Source organism: Hemiscyllium ocellatum, chromosome 16 (genome assembly GCF_020745735.1).
Source record: "Hemiscyllium ocellatum isolate sHemOce1 chromosome 16, sHemOce1.pat.X.cur, whole genome shotgun sequence".
NCBI classification, from domain to species: Eukaryota; Metazoa; Chordata; class Chondrichthyes; order Orectolobiformes; family Hemiscylliidae; genus Hemiscyllium; species Hemiscyllium ocellatum.
The window spans coordinates 61521878-61537509 of NC_083416.1; the positions used below are offsets into that span (position 1 = coordinate 61521878).

General features: G+C 38.4%; 1 protein-coding gene across 1 annotated transcript; it reads right to left on the reverse strand.

Moving 5' to 3' along the window:
• Nucleotides 1–251: 251 nt before the first annotated feature.
• Nucleotides 252–14589, reverse strand: ccng1 (cyclin G1). Its single transcript, XM_060836873.1, has 7 exons — nucleotides 14504–14589; nucleotides 9088–9360; nucleotides 7574–7827; nucleotides 6042–6120; nucleotides 5866–5964; nucleotides 4343–4541; nucleotides 252–2534 (listed from the first exon to the last, which is right to left on the reverse strand). The coding sequence occupies exons 1-6, from the start codon at nucleotides 14507–14509 to the stop codon at nucleotides 4344–4346; spliced, it is 909 nt and encodes a 302-aa protein (XP_060692856.1). The 5' UTR covers nucleotides 14510–14589; the 3' UTR covers nucleotides 252–2534; nucleotide 4343.
• Between the last annotated feature and the right edge of the window lie 1043 nt (nucleotides 14590–15632).

Genomic DNA, 15632 nt, shown 5'->3' on the forward strand with positions numbered 1-15632 from the left:
AACAATCTTCTGAAATTTATTGAAAAAAAAGTTCATATTTAAGTAATCTAAACAAAACACCTCTGTCAGTACTATAACCAAATATTTACATGATTTTACTTCAAAGTATTGAAACATTAAGTTGAAGTTGATTGGAAATTGCTAACCCTCCACCACAAGCCTTTAAACCTGTTGTATATTGCATTGCACTGTTGAAAAATGCAACAAAGTAGCAGTAACAAATAATTTAATTATTTTAAAGTAAACACATGTCTGTCTGGAATATTACACAATGTAGAATGTTGACATGTCTGAATTTGCATTTCAATATTTATTCATTTATTAGTCATGCATGTGCATTGTTGCCACAATTGATTTTGGAACCACTCAAACAAAAATGGAAAAATTCACACAAGTGTTTCCTGTACTAAATGCATTTGACAATAGCATTTAACCTCAAAATTGAACCATGCTGAATCTCAAACTTGTAAATAAATTTAAGCATGTTTATTATGTACACATGTTTGATTAAATATTTCCCCCTCCAGACTCTAATCAGGGTAAAGAAAGTTTTCTTGGTTGCTTGGAATGTGTTGGTCAATAAGCTTAAACCCTCGATGCACAATATGCTCAATTTATCCTTTTTTTTTTAAAACTGATTTATTGTGTAAGTGGAAAGGCAAACACTTAGACTGGGTTTGCCCAACAAACCAAAACGTTTGTAGAGTTTCAGAAATATTAATTTGAGAACCCTTCATGATTTGGTGTGTTTTACTTAGGCTTTTTAAAAAATTTCTCAAATATACTGACTTAATTGCTTCCCAACATGTACCAACAATTGGGAATCAGCATTTCAAGCTGTGAATGTACTAGATCAACCCTGCATTTGTCTCCTTGCATTATTAAAAGTACTAACAATCTTTCTGCTGCAAAGTATACACTAAACATTCATTTCATTAAAAATGAATTTAAACTCACCTTCTCTTCCACATGTAGACATCCTTTATAGTTATAGACTCCATATTTATTTCTACTAAAATCTATGTTCAGAAGCTTCTGCTTCACCATAAAATTCAATTCACTTCCTCAAACCTGTTCCTCTACGTAAATGTTAGCTTGTCCTAACTGGTAAAATACCCTTTAACAATTTCAGGAGCTGGGAACTTTCGTTAAGCAGTCTCTAAACCTAGAAACTGTCCTGAAAGGAAAATAAGCTTTTACATCTTATTCCTTCAGTGGAAGAAAATAGTTGAAGTAAAGCCTAAATAAAATCTTTGTACTGTATTTTGCTTTTAAATTTAAAGCAATCGTATCCCTTGCACCTGAGAATGAATGGCTCCCCCAAAGATCACATGGCTGATCTACCCATAGCAACAACACTCCTGCCACATCTTCACATACTACGAAACCTACAACATATCAATATCAATTCCCTTACACCACTCTCTCAAAACAATTACAATTAGGAGTACTGGTGTGATTCAACATTTTAGGGGACAAAAATTAAATTAAATTCCCTAAACATGTAACAATTGCAGATGAAGCACAGCCAATCAGAACATCTAACTATAGTCTCTCAGCTTCCTCCACACATGGAACAATGAAATTTACATTCACCTGGGACTAAAGCCTTGAATTAGAAACATTACTTCAGCATATTGAATTTCAGCATATGAAAAATTTAAATACTCAAAATAAAACCCCATTCCTCTACTCAATCACAAAACTAGAGCTTCTATTCCCAACTGTGTGCAAATGCAAAATTGTACAGTTTAGGAAAATCAAAGAGTAACAAGATTCCTATGTCAACTTCCTTCCCTGATTTAACGGGGGACAGCTTTCCCAACACCAGGAATTGGATGGGTTTATTCCCCTACCTGATATTCCCATTACCTCTCTCACCATCGTGCATGCTCAATTAAATTCTCCCCACAGTTTGTCAGGGCTGCAAAGAATAGAGGGGGTGTTATGAAATCATAGGTTCATCTCAGTCATTGAAATGACAAATAAAAACAGATGTTACATCTGCCAAATAAATATGCAAAAGTAAACCAAAAGAATGACTGCAAATAATCAGTTTTTAGTCCACTTCTAGGAGCTGGCTGCATCTAACTGCAATTCAATTCTTCAGGTTCGAGGTGGGAGGAAAAAAGGTCATGATTAATAAGTGACCTGTATGATAATGGAAGTTGCCAGGGGGGTTATCAATAGATTTCCATTTTCCAAAAGATGGTGTTATGTGCAATTATTTCTTAATTAAAAGCTTCACTTAAGATTAAATTAATGTTAAGTTAAACTGATTATACACAATCATTTATTTGATTAAGTTCAAACTTTGCCTGAACTCTGCATTCAACTGTCATGTAAGTTAAAAATTGTTTAGAAATGCAACAGTGAAACCGCTGCTAGCGATTTTCAGAACTACATCCCATGCACTACTTCACTGCAAAGCTGCAGCTCTTCAGGAAGACGGCTGGTGAAGATGATCAAAATTGGCTATTGAGGCACTTAATCTGACAAGCATCGTTCCTTTTGGTTCATGATGTGTTACAATTCTGTAAGAGGGAAAGAAGTGAAAAACATGTATTTGGGATTGTCTTTCAAAATCCATGGTTCATAAACCAGAATAAGGTCAGGTGTCAGAATATTTTACAATAGAGTATTCGTATTTTGTTGCCTGTGTGCAGGAATATGAAGCATGAAGTGATGCAAGTTTACTATTAAGTTTCCATTACAGGCTTTAAGTCTTGCTTTAGATATGAGCAACTAGGGGTGAGCAACAAATGTTGTTCTATACCCACATCCTATGAAAGAACAAAAATAAAACTCTCAGTACAGCAATCAAAACACCTCAGGTTAACTTCAAAAAACAAATAACCCAAAATTCATATCAATCTCCAACTGAGATGTTAAGAGGTTAATTTGCTCTGCTGATCTGCAAGAAATTGTATACCCCAGGGGTAGGGTGGTATGTTTCTGTTTTGCAGTACAAATGTAAAAGATTTACATTATCACCTCCTATTAGTCAGAGTTAAAAAAAACATTGTCCTCCTGAGAATCAATAAGAACATTGCAGTTAAAATTCTGACCACATCCTGAAGTTTTAAAAATGGCTTACAACAGATCTTGCCATTAAGGGATGATTTACATTACATTGGGGATGATCAGGTCACTGTATTGTCTTGGGAGGCATGTGACTGTGGGGTTGGGGTTGTCTTGTGGGCATTACTGACTGCGATGTGAGATTTTGTATAAAGGAAGAACTGTTCCTTTGTTCAAAGGGATCTCTTGACACAGCTTTGCAAGGATTGGAAAGCAGTGTTAAGGATTCCTCCAAAGCTCGTACTTTCTATTAAATTTTGACTGTTCACAAAAGTTGCCGTATTGTAGTTGCATCAAGTGTGTAAAAATCTCAAGAAAAGGAACTGAACACAACAGGTAATCATCTCTCTCAGTTAGATCCCCAAACTATTTAAGAGGGCCAAAAGAGAACTGATAGAAGATCAAATATACAGTGTTAAAACATCTTTATTTCAGAGCAAGTGAAGATGCCAGAACAATATTTATGGCCAGACATTATTAATTCAAACAGTAGAGCTTATCCTCATATAATAATATAAAATAATTAAGGTGCTCTACTTTCCTACATCAATGAGTTATCTTACCTGACTTGAATAAAGTAACTCTCAGGATATCTCCTATAATGTTAAAATGAAGTCTCATCATTGCAAAACCAAAACAAAATCTGTCTTCTTATCCAAGCATTCTTGGTTAACAATTTTAATTCCTGCCCGACAATCCTATTGTGATGTGTTCATCGAATATCAAGACAAACTACTTAATTGCTTAGTTGGTTTACAATTTGTGGGGACAATTAATTTCAACAACTATTTTAATTTTTTTTAAAACTACAATGAAAAGCTGATAAATGCGCCTTGCTTTCAGAACCGATTTAAAAGTAAATTCCTGCCTCACCAATGCTATTTATGGAAAATAGTCCCAAAGTGAGATCATCCTTCCAGCTTCAGTTTCGAGATGAATCATTCGATTTAGGAAAGCTTCACAGCAAATACTAAAGTTAAATAGGTATACAGTTTGTTCACTACAATTAAGAGCAATTCTAATTCAGTTATTTCTGTGTACCTATAATTGTACGACTCACTAATGCTTTTCTGTTGTATAGACTGGCACCGAATCAGGCTACAAGTACATGAACTTTTCATAAGCAAAGGTGGGGGGTGAGGAAGAAATGGGAGTTGGGGGGAATAAATTCAGGGGGGAAAAAATGTTTTCAGTTTGTTCAAAGAAAGTGTCCATTGCAATTTCAGTTGATTATTTCACAAAGACCAAAACACATCCATACCTCATTCGGTATAAGTAGCAGTTTCAGGAATTGTCGGAAGAGGAGTTATACGATGGTAACTGTGAAGTTGCCCGGATGTGCGTCTTGATACAATCCACATGAGCTTTTTGCTACTAGGTCTGGAGCACCTAGATGATGAATACTCTGCCAAACATTCTGCAACACGATCTCGCCAATGGAACAAATCATGGTCACTGATCTATGGGAAACAGAAAATACTTGAGTTAGATGTACAGCTATACGATGAAATCTCTGTACCAAAGTCTTTTAATCAATTGACATTGAAAATAACTTAGTCAAATTAATTTGAAGATAATGGAATCAGTAGGGTAATCCTAAAAGTAATTATAAAAATGAGTGCTAGGGAGGCTGTTGGAGCACACTTGTGGAGTCCTGAACTCTGGGACAGGAGACCCAGCGATAAGTCCAATCTGCTCCAGACCTATACAACATTATCTCTGAGCAGGTTAATTAAAAATATCCAAAAGTAAGTGCTGACCAGGCAACGTGGAAATTCAAAGGGGCAAATACAGAAGGACTTCTGGGTGGGCAAGAAAGGCTAACAGGACTTGCAAGATATCAGCTTTAATGGTTAAAATTTGTACTAGACAACCCATTTCAAAGCCAAGATACAAAAAAAGTGGGATGAAATTTGTAAACTGTAATTCATAACAGAGATGGCTACAGATTGTATGCTTTATACCTAACAATAAATTGCAATTACATAGCACCTTTCATATATTAAAGTAAGTATCCCAAAGCTCTTCACAGGAAGATAAGCAAAGCTTGTCACAGAGTCATGAAAAGGGATATCAGAATAGATGCCCAAACGTTTGGCCAAAATAAAAGTACATCTCAAAGTGAATCTTAGAGGGGAGAAAGAGGGAGAGCACGAGACAAAAATCATTGGATGAAGGAATTCCAGAGCCTAGAGCATAGGCAGCCAAAGACATTGTTAATGGTGGAATGATGAAAATTGGATACCGTTAAGACTAGAATTGGAAGAGTGCTTTAATTTCAGTGGATTGGTTGGCGGAAGGAGATTACAGTGGTAGGGAAGGAACAGAACATGAAGGAACTTCAAAACCAGGTTCAGAATTTTAAAATTGAGGCACTGAAAGCTAGAAGATATTGTTAAATTTTCTAAAATCAGAAACAGTACAAAACAGGATATTTATTTCCCCATTTCATACTTTGGCCTGAGTTGAATTTCAAGACCATCATCTGAACCCATGTTGATTTCCCACATTATTGTTCAATGAAAAGTATTGTTTTCCAAAACTCTCCTTAAAGAGGAAACATATCCTGTTTAACTCTGTTACAGAATGCAGATAAAATGTTTTGGAAATGATTTTGTCAAATCACAAGTTCTTTGACATCACCTTAAAACAAGCACAAGGCTCACAATGGACTTCTATGTAAATCCTTAACTCATTAGAAAGAGCTGTGTCAGCTATTATATTTTTAGCTACAAGGTAAACCTAGAGCCAGGTTTAGCTGTTTGATAGCACAGCATCACTTACTTTGGAATGTTGCTGTAGACTCTCTATGGTCTCTGTTAATTCATGCAATTTCTGTGTTTGGATCTCGAGTGCAATGATTGACAGCGCCAATATGGATCCCTGAAAAATATATTTTTAGTTTTGAAAAATCAAACATATCATTTTAAAGAAAATCAAAAACTTCTGTCTAGACTTACTTTTGTTTTCGAGAATACAAAGCGACAATTACAAGCTTTAAGCTGGGATTCAAGTCGCTCAAGATTCAGCATCTTTTTCCTAAAAGGAAAGTCAATGTCAGAGAAGATTCTATTCTTTGAATTAGATGGCAGTACCAACATAATTGTACAAATTTTGCTGCAATCAAGTAAATTCATTTTGTCACAACCGAATATAGCATGCAACATTCAAGAGAATTTTGGATCTTATCAACATTTGATTTAAATTACTCTTCATTTCATTTGCAATATACTCAACCCACAAGGAAGTGCATAACAGCTAAGCCTCTGCAAACTAAGTCATCATAAGCAGTTGTTAAAAAACAAAAAAAAGCCACCTTCGGGCTGGTCAGGATACATTACCCCTCTGGGAAAGCCTGACCATTCCACAATGGACATTATAGAAATACATTAATCCTCTCTGCAACAACACTAATAAGGGCAAGACCTGTGTGTCGTGGAAATTGTATTCATGGTTATTGACTAATCCAAGTTGCAGCAATGTTGGGATTTCAATATCCTAAATAACTTCTGCATTAAAGAAATTAATTCTATGCAACACTGTCTACAGCAGCAAGATATTTTCACAGCAAGTTTGTTGCTGGTAATCTATACAGTATAGCACTGACCAGAGGGCCCGAGGAGCTTGCAGAGCTCACCACACTAGGTATAGGATACATATGCTTAAGTACTTGGTACAAAATTAAGAGAATAATAAAAAGTTCAGCATAAGAATAAACCACCTAAAGAGTTGCCAATATCAGGCGTTACTATTTGCTACATAAACCCTGTTCACACTACACGTACGTCATGTGTACCTCAAATTTAATTAGCAATCTAGGCTACTGTCTTATGTGATATTTCACTTAAGTAGCATAGTAATACTTATAACTTGCGCTTCCAGTCCAAGATGGCAGCAGACTAGAACACTCTAGCTGCTGCTCCTCTGCTCCACCCATTCTTTTTCCTTTTCAAACTTCTAACTTTAGACATGTTTGGAGGGGAATGGATGAGGCAACTCCCAGAGCATAGGCCAACACAGGCGAGTCCCAGACCAGGCCAGTGCGGGAGGAGAGTCCCATACCAGAGGCCAGGGCAGAATAGTGAGTCCTGGAGACTGGAGGCCAGTGTGAGGTGGTGACACCCTTGTGGACTGGAAGCCTTGAGTTTAAGTCTGGCATGGACTGGAGGCTAGGTGTTGACACTGATGTGGGTGATGAGCACTATAACTGGAGTACCTTTTTATTCTTATGCTGGTCTTTTATTTATTGTTACTTCAATTTTTGTATTAAATACTAAACTATCTGTAAACAGGTATCCTGTACCTAAGGTAGCGCCATAAGCAGCAACACTGCAAACTTTATACTGCACTCATTCAAGTGCACGTGACAATAAAGCTACTTCTACAATTCGAATTCTTACTGCAGATACCATAACAGACACCAGGTTGACAGATCTAGCATAAAGTAAATAAAATGACAACTAGATCAAAACAACACTGAAATCATTCATACCTTTCAGATGAAGAACAATTCAGAATGAGTTTGTGATATAGTCGCAGAAAGTCCAAGACAGTTGGACCTCTCACCCTGCAGCGCAACTTTTCCAGTATAATATTCTCCATCCTCATCATATCTGAAATGGTGAATCTACACTGACTGATTCGAATCAAGTCACTGGCAAGTGGAACACTGTGCTCTTCTTCAGTTGCTTTCACAGCAAGGTAAAAGCAGCACAGGCCAACACAGCATAAGTGTTTCGGCTGCACCTGCAACCAAAGAATATATGTGACTAATCAAGTGCATTTGTTTTAGCACAAAAATCAAAGCTAACACTCTGGTTAGCAGCATGGGAGTATTATCCTTTCATTAATATGTCATTCAGATGAGACATTAAAGCAAAGCCCAAATTGTCTCCTCAGGTGGCCATAAAAAAATCCCATGACACTATTCTGAAGAAAAACTGGAGAGTGATTCCTGACATCCTGACCAATGTTTATCCTTTTAATCAATGACAACCAAGTTAGCTGGTCATTACTCATCATATTGAATTGATAGTATTATCTCTTTCTCCACACATGCTGCCAGACCGGCTGAGTTACTCCATTTTCTCTTTCTACTTCAAAGCTCCAGCATCCGCAGTATAGTTAAATAAATGCAAGTCTTTTTTCCTTCTTGTTCAAAAAGGAGTGTTTGCATCATGTTTAACTTAAATCTCTACAAATAGCATATTTAACTTTTGAATTTCATTTATAATATGTCCCAAGTTATAAGGACCATCTGTAGTTTACCTAAAATTGTCACTATTTTGCATTAAACTTTTAAATACAGAGCTACGTTGAACACATGAAAAAAGGGAGGCATTTTAATACAGCCCAGAATAACAAATCATACCTCCAATCGTCTGCATATCGTCAAAAGGGCCCATATGTTTTGGTAATCTTTTTAAGATCTAGGAACTTATGTATATTGTTAAATCTGTTGTGTTAAAAATTTTGTGCAATAACAAGTCATTCCTGCCAGTATTGCACGTTCTCTCATCCCAATTTGTTGGTAACATCTTCATTAACACGACCCTCTGGTGAAACATAGGATACAAGAATACAATATTTGCTGCCCAAACAAGCAGAATCATATGCAGTTGGGTCAGGCATTTCCAAAAAACTTGGATGTACCTCCAAAAAGAAATGCATGTTTTGTTACTACATGTATCTATTAGTATGAAGTTGAATTGATAAACACAATCTGCAATTTAGTTTTAACTGCAGGTTGTACTCACGATGTCAATGGAATGTAATTCAATATTCCCAAGATAGAATTGCCAGCAAGCTCAAACTGAACTCTAATTTTGTTTCTGAATTGCATTAAGAGTAGGAATTTAATAGGAAACAATACATTGGACCCACAGAGCGAATGAGATAAGCTTTTTCATCCATTAATCTATGAAGAGGGATTAACAGTGCTCTCGGAACAATCATTGAATGTTTTTTTCATGCATGAGGTGAAGCAATACAACTTAATTGTCTCACCTTCATCAACCCTAGAAATCTATCAAGCAAACTGACAGCCAGGACAAATGCATCAGTACTAAAGCCAAAGAATTGGGACAGACTGAGGAGATCCTTGACTTCAAACTCTCTCAGTCGCATAGTCATCCGAATTCCATTCTCATGTGCTGATTCAATGACTTTCAAACCACTTATCCTTGGCTGATATTTTGGTTCCTGTTCTAGTTGTACATTTAACTGGTTCACAAGTGTCAGGATTTTACTGCTTGCACCTTGAGTTTCAATTCCAATCATCTGAAACAAAAAGGAAATAAAAAGGCATGATATTTTGTCTCTCAATAGCTCTCAACCTCCAAATGAACACAACAATAAGTGACAACCAATAAGTTGAAATTCCAAACCAAAATGAGACTGGATGTACAAGTGACAATTTGGTTCATTTTAAAATTTAAATACATGTTCACCTGTTCTCCAAAAGCAGAATCTCTTAGAAAGAGTCAACTTCTTTCTGTTGCACAAATTGCCATCCATCGGTTCAAAGTTGTCTCCAAAGACTCAGACAGATATGTCATACATTTTGCTATAAATTCTGTATCTTATGATCCTGTTCCACAGATACCTGATGAAGGAGCAGCGCTCCAAAAGTTACTACTTCCAAATAAAACTGTTGGACTATAACGTTGAGTTGTGAGATCTTTAACTTTGTCCACCCCAGTCTGACACTGGCACCTCCAAGTCATTTATTTTATTGACCTATTTGTCCCATTTGGATTTTTCATAGAACATTATAGCGCAGTACAGCCCTTTGGCCTTCAATGTTGCACCGACCTGTCATACTAATCTGAAGTCCATCTAACCTACATTATTCCATGTACGTCCATATGCTTGTCCAATGATGGCTTAAATGTACTTAAAGTTAGCGAATCTACTACCATTGCATGCAAATCATTCCATACCCTTATTACTCTGTAAAGAAACTACCTCTGACATCTGTCCTATATCTATCACCCCTCAATTTAAAGCTTATGCTCACCATCACCATACTTGGAAAAAGGCTCTCCCTGTCCACCCTATCTCACCCTCTGATTATCTTATGTCTCTATTAAGTCACCTTTCAACCTTCTTCTCTCTAATGAAAACAGCCTCAAGTCCCTCAGCATTTCCTCGTAAGACCTTCCCTCCAAACCAGGCAACATCCTAGTAAATCTCCTCTGCACCCCTTCCAAAGCCTTCTTATAATGCGGTGACCAGAACTATACACAATACTCCAAGTGCGGCTGCACCAGAGCTTTGTGCAGCTGCAACATAACCTCATGGTTTTGGAACTCGACCCCTCTATTAATAAAAGCTAAAACACTGTATGCCTTCTTAACAACCCCGTCAACCTGGGTGGCAACTTTCAAGAATCTGTGTGCATGGACACCGAGATCTCTCTGCTCATTTACACTACCAAGAATCTTACCATTAACCCAGTACTTTGCATTCCGATTACTCCGACCACTTGTCCGCATTAAACTCCATTTGCCACCTCTCAGCCCAGCTCTGCAGCTTATCTATGTCTCTCTGTAACCTACAACATCCTTCGTCACTATCCACAACTCCACCGACCTTAATGTCGTCTGCAAATTTATTAACCCACCCTTCTACGCCCTCATCCAGGTCATTTATAAAAATGCCGAACAGCAGTGGACCCAACACTGACCCTTGCGGTACACCACGAGTAACTGGACTCCAGGATGAACATTTCCCATCAACCACCACCCTCTGTCTTCTTTCAGAAAGCCAATTACTGATCCAAACTGCTATATCTCCCACAATCCCATTCCTTCGCATTTTGTACAATAGCCTACTGTGGGGAACCTTATCGAACACCTGCTGAAATCCATATATATCACATCAATTGGCTTACTCTCATCTACCTGTTTGGTCGCCTTCTCAAAGAACTCAATAAGATTTGTGAGGCACGACCTACCCTTCACAAAACCGTGCTGACTATCCCTAATCAAATTATTCTTTTCTAGATGATTATAAATCCTATCTCTTATAACCTTTTCCAACACTTTACCAACAACTGAAGTAACATTCACTGGTCTATAATTACCAGGGTTGTCTCTACTCCCCTTCTTGAACAGGGGAACCACATTTGCTGTCCTCCAGTCTTCTGGCACTATTCCTGTAGACAATGACGATTTAAAGATCAATGCCAAAGGCTCGGTAATCTCCTCCCTGGCTTCCCAGAGGATCCTAGGATAAATCCCATCTGTCCCAGCGGACTTATCTATTTTCAAACACTGCAGGATTTCTAATATCTTTTCCTTGTGAACCTCAATCCCACATAGCCTAGTAGCCTGTATCTCAGTATTCTCCTCAACAACAATGTTGTTTTCTAGAGTGAATACTGTCGAAAAATATTCATTTAGTGCTTCCTCTATCTCCTCTGACTCCACACACAACTTCACACTACTATTCTTGATTGGCCCTAATCTTACTCTAGTCATTCTTTTATTCCTTAAATACCTATAGAAAGCCTTACGGTTTACCCTGATCCTATCCGCCAACAATTTCTCATGTCTCTTCCTGGCTCTTCTGAGCTCTCTTTTTAGATCTTTCCTGGCTACCTTGTAACCCTCAAGCACCCTAACTAAGCCTTCACATCTCATCCTAACACAAGGCGTTCTTCTTCCTCTTGACCAGAGATTCCACTTCCTTCAGAAACCACGGCTCCCGCGTTCTACAGCTTCCTCCCTGCCTGACAGGTACATACTTATCTAGGACATGTCTGAAGGTTTCTCTATTCTAAATATCTTTAGCTCGTAAGTTATTAAATCCTAAAATCAGAACAAACTCTATTTGTATTAGTGACTCCAATCATCATATTTGTTCAGAAGTTCAACCCCAGACCTCATCCTAAAGCTTCATGATGTTGTAAAATTAGATTAGACTATTTACAGTGTGGAAACAGGCCCTTCGGCCCAACAAGTCCACACCGACACGCAACCCACCCATTCCCCTACATTTACCCCTTTACCTAACACTACGGGCAATTTAGCATGGCCAATTCACCTAACCTGCACATCTTTGTGACTGTGGAAGGAAACCGGAGCACCCGGAGGAAACCCACGCAGACACAGGGAGAATGTGCAAACTCCACACAGTCAGTCACCTGAGTCGGGAATTGAACCCGGGTCTCTGGCGCTGTGAGGCAGCAGTGCTAATCACTGTGCCACCGTGCCACCCTCGAGTTAAGAATCACCATCACATGGAAATAAAATAGGAGACATCACAGGAAATGATGTAATGTCATGTGATCTTGCAGTTTCCAGCCACCTCCTGGTAAGACAAATCCACGTAAGATGTTCCTTAAATGCAAAAAAGATGTTTTCCCTACCTCAACGGACTCTAAATGTTCCTTACCAACACAATGAGACCAAGAACATCATACATGGGAGAAATCCAAAGACAAAGTTATATTCCTACTGTAAATCTTTTCCCTGACTCCACAACCTAATTTTATGATCCAAATGATGTAGGGACTTTTTGCAATCCAGGTGACTGCATTTCAGAACAGCAAGGTGCACCTGCAACAAATGTACATCTTAAAAATCAAAAGAGTTTTCAAGCAAGTAAATAAAGTTCCTCTCCTCTTCATATTGCAGATGGTAAAAGAACTATTATCTCAATGCAAGAAAAAGAATTTAGACAATGATGAATGTCTAGACAGTTGCTGAAGGCATGGCCCCATGACAGAAGTCCACTGCTAAGCAGTGACACAAATACATATTCAGACAGTTCTAATGGTAAATTACATTACATATATTCTTAATCACACACACACTTGCACAACAAGCGTATTAAATCAAAACTGAGAATTGCAGATGCTGTAAATCAGAGGAAAAAAAACAAATTGCTGCAAAAGCTCAGCAGGTCTGGCAGCATCTGTGGAGAGAAGTCTGGTTTTGGGTTGAATGACCTTTACTCAGAACAGGCATATTAAGTCTGCCAGGTCAGACCAGATCAGACATTAAAGCAATTCAGATTTCTTTTCCCTTTATAGTTTTGTCATTAATGTATTCTATCTGAACAGCTTTAAAGAACTGATGAAAATAAAGATAGTTAAAATACACTATAGCCACTTGATTACAAAAAGATGAGTTCACATTTTGGTCCTAATCTACATTAGATGTCTTTATTGATAGTTCTGCAAAGTTATATATCCACTCAAAATATTTATCTGACCTTTCCTTCCACAGATATTTTTATACTTGTAGCACAGTATATTCCAGCATTTGCAGCACCCCAAGTTACTTGGCCAACATTCTAGCCAGGTCAATCACAAAACATTCCTTCTCCTCTGATGCTGCTTGACCTGCTGTGCCTTTTTCAGCATCTGCAGTCCTCACTATCTCCCAGTTACAAAACATTGCCTGCTTAGTTATCAAACAGAAACTGCTGGAAAAACTCAGCAGGTCTGGCCCCATCTAAGGCGAGAAATCAGAGTTAATGTTTCAGTTCCAGTGATTCTTCTTCAGAACAGAATCAGAAGGGCCTTCTAGATTCATTACTGTCCTTTAGGGAGGAAAATCTGACATCCTCACATGGTCTAGCCCAGTCACTTGATTTTTTTTTAACTACCCTCTGTAATGGCCAAGCAAGTTATTCATGTCCAGGGCAATTGGGAATGGGACACTGGGACTGACCTTGCCAGTGACGCCTCATCCCATGAAGGCTGAGCGGACTGAATGGAACACAAGCAGAAGAGACTGCTGCACAGACTGAAGTTTCTGGTGAGCGCACTCCTTCCTCAGCTCGGAGGTTCACCCATCGCCCGTTCAGGGTGACCCCACCTCCCCCAGAGAAGGGGCCGATACCCGGCCAGACCTTCAGCGCTCAGCACTCCCGAGTAAAACATGTTCGGACTTGTCCTGTTACCACCTGCAAACCGGAGCATCAACCATTCGCTTACCAGGCCCGATCTGACAGTGTGCCAGTCTCTAGCGGGACCAGCAGACCACGATCGGCTCAGCAGTGGAGCTGGGAGTTTCATTGAGATTAAAATGTAATCAGCAATTACATTGTAACCCAGAGAAACTGCAGCGCTGTGCAAAACACCCAGCAAACTGAATCTCCACAGCACTCACAAGTTACAAATAGTAACGCTCAGACATAATACGATATCAAATATAAAAAGTAACCGAAATAATGTGAGCATGTTATAGCACAATAGTCAACACATCTATTTCTCTTTCACACACGCACAAAACAGGATTTAAGGAGAAATTCAAAAGGTCTGACAGTATTTCTAGAGAGACACTTAAACGTTTGGAAACCCTTCTTCCAAACCCTCCCTCCTCTCTTTTTCTGTAAAGCATTTAACACAGGAGATCAACTTTACTCAGTTTATTCTTTGTTGATATTCACGGTTAAAAGACTAAATTACCTTCATTCCTTCCTTCACTCAGTTCTCCAACTCTCCCAAGTCCCGGTATGATCGTCTTCTTTTAAAGGCACGCTCATATCCTGCCCGCCTGCCAAATAGTTGCTTCTGAATTGCTCAGCTCACGCTTTCTTCATTTCCCATTTGTCAGCAACAAAGTCCATCAAATCGCCCTTCAACTCTTCCTGTCCATTTTCACTGGAGCGAAAAAAAAGGCAGAAACTAAATGGCAGGCTGGGTGAAGCCTTTAAGTTCAGTCTTCCCGATGGGTCTACCATGACAATACAATCTTAGTTTTGATACAGCACAAAAAGCACATTTTCTGCGCAATGATTTAACCGCTTTGCTCCGTTAAAGTTTTGAAAGCAATGAATTACAATAATAAAACCCCCGTGCGCCACAGTTTGCTTTCAACTGGCTCAATCTTGTCTAGAAAATGTTTGTTTTTAAAAATTGTTATATTTTTATACGTGCTCTGTAATAATGTTCATCAAACTCCTTTGTAAAACCGAGCCAAATATTTATAAAGCATTCATATAATTGAAGTTGCTCTTGTATTCAGGAATATTTAGAGCAAGTAAAAATACTGCGAATGTTAGAAATATAAAACAAAAACACGATGCTCGAGAAACTGAGCAGGCCTGGCAGCATCTGTGGAGAGAGAAACAACATTCCGAACAGAGTTCCGAAATAGGATTACCAAACTCAAAACTTTAACTCTGATTTCTCACCACAGATACTACCAGACTTCTGCTGAGTTTCTCCAGCAATTTCTATTTTTGTTTCAGACTGCCAGCATCTGCAGTTCTTTACTTTAGCGAGAAACAAAGTTAATGAATTGAGTCATACATGTACAGCACAGAAACAGAGCCTTCCGTCCAGCTGATCCATACTGACCAGATATCCTAAATTAATCTCGTCCCATTTGCCAGCATTTGGACCATATCTCCCTAAATCCTTCCTATTCATATAACCATCCAGATGCCTTTTAAATGTTGTAATTGTACCAGCCTCCACCACTTGCTCTGACAACGCATTCCTTACACCACCATCCTCTGCATGAAAAAGCTGCTCCTTAAATCCCTTTTAAATCTTTTCTGTCACCTTAAATCTTCCACCTTGGGAAAAGGAC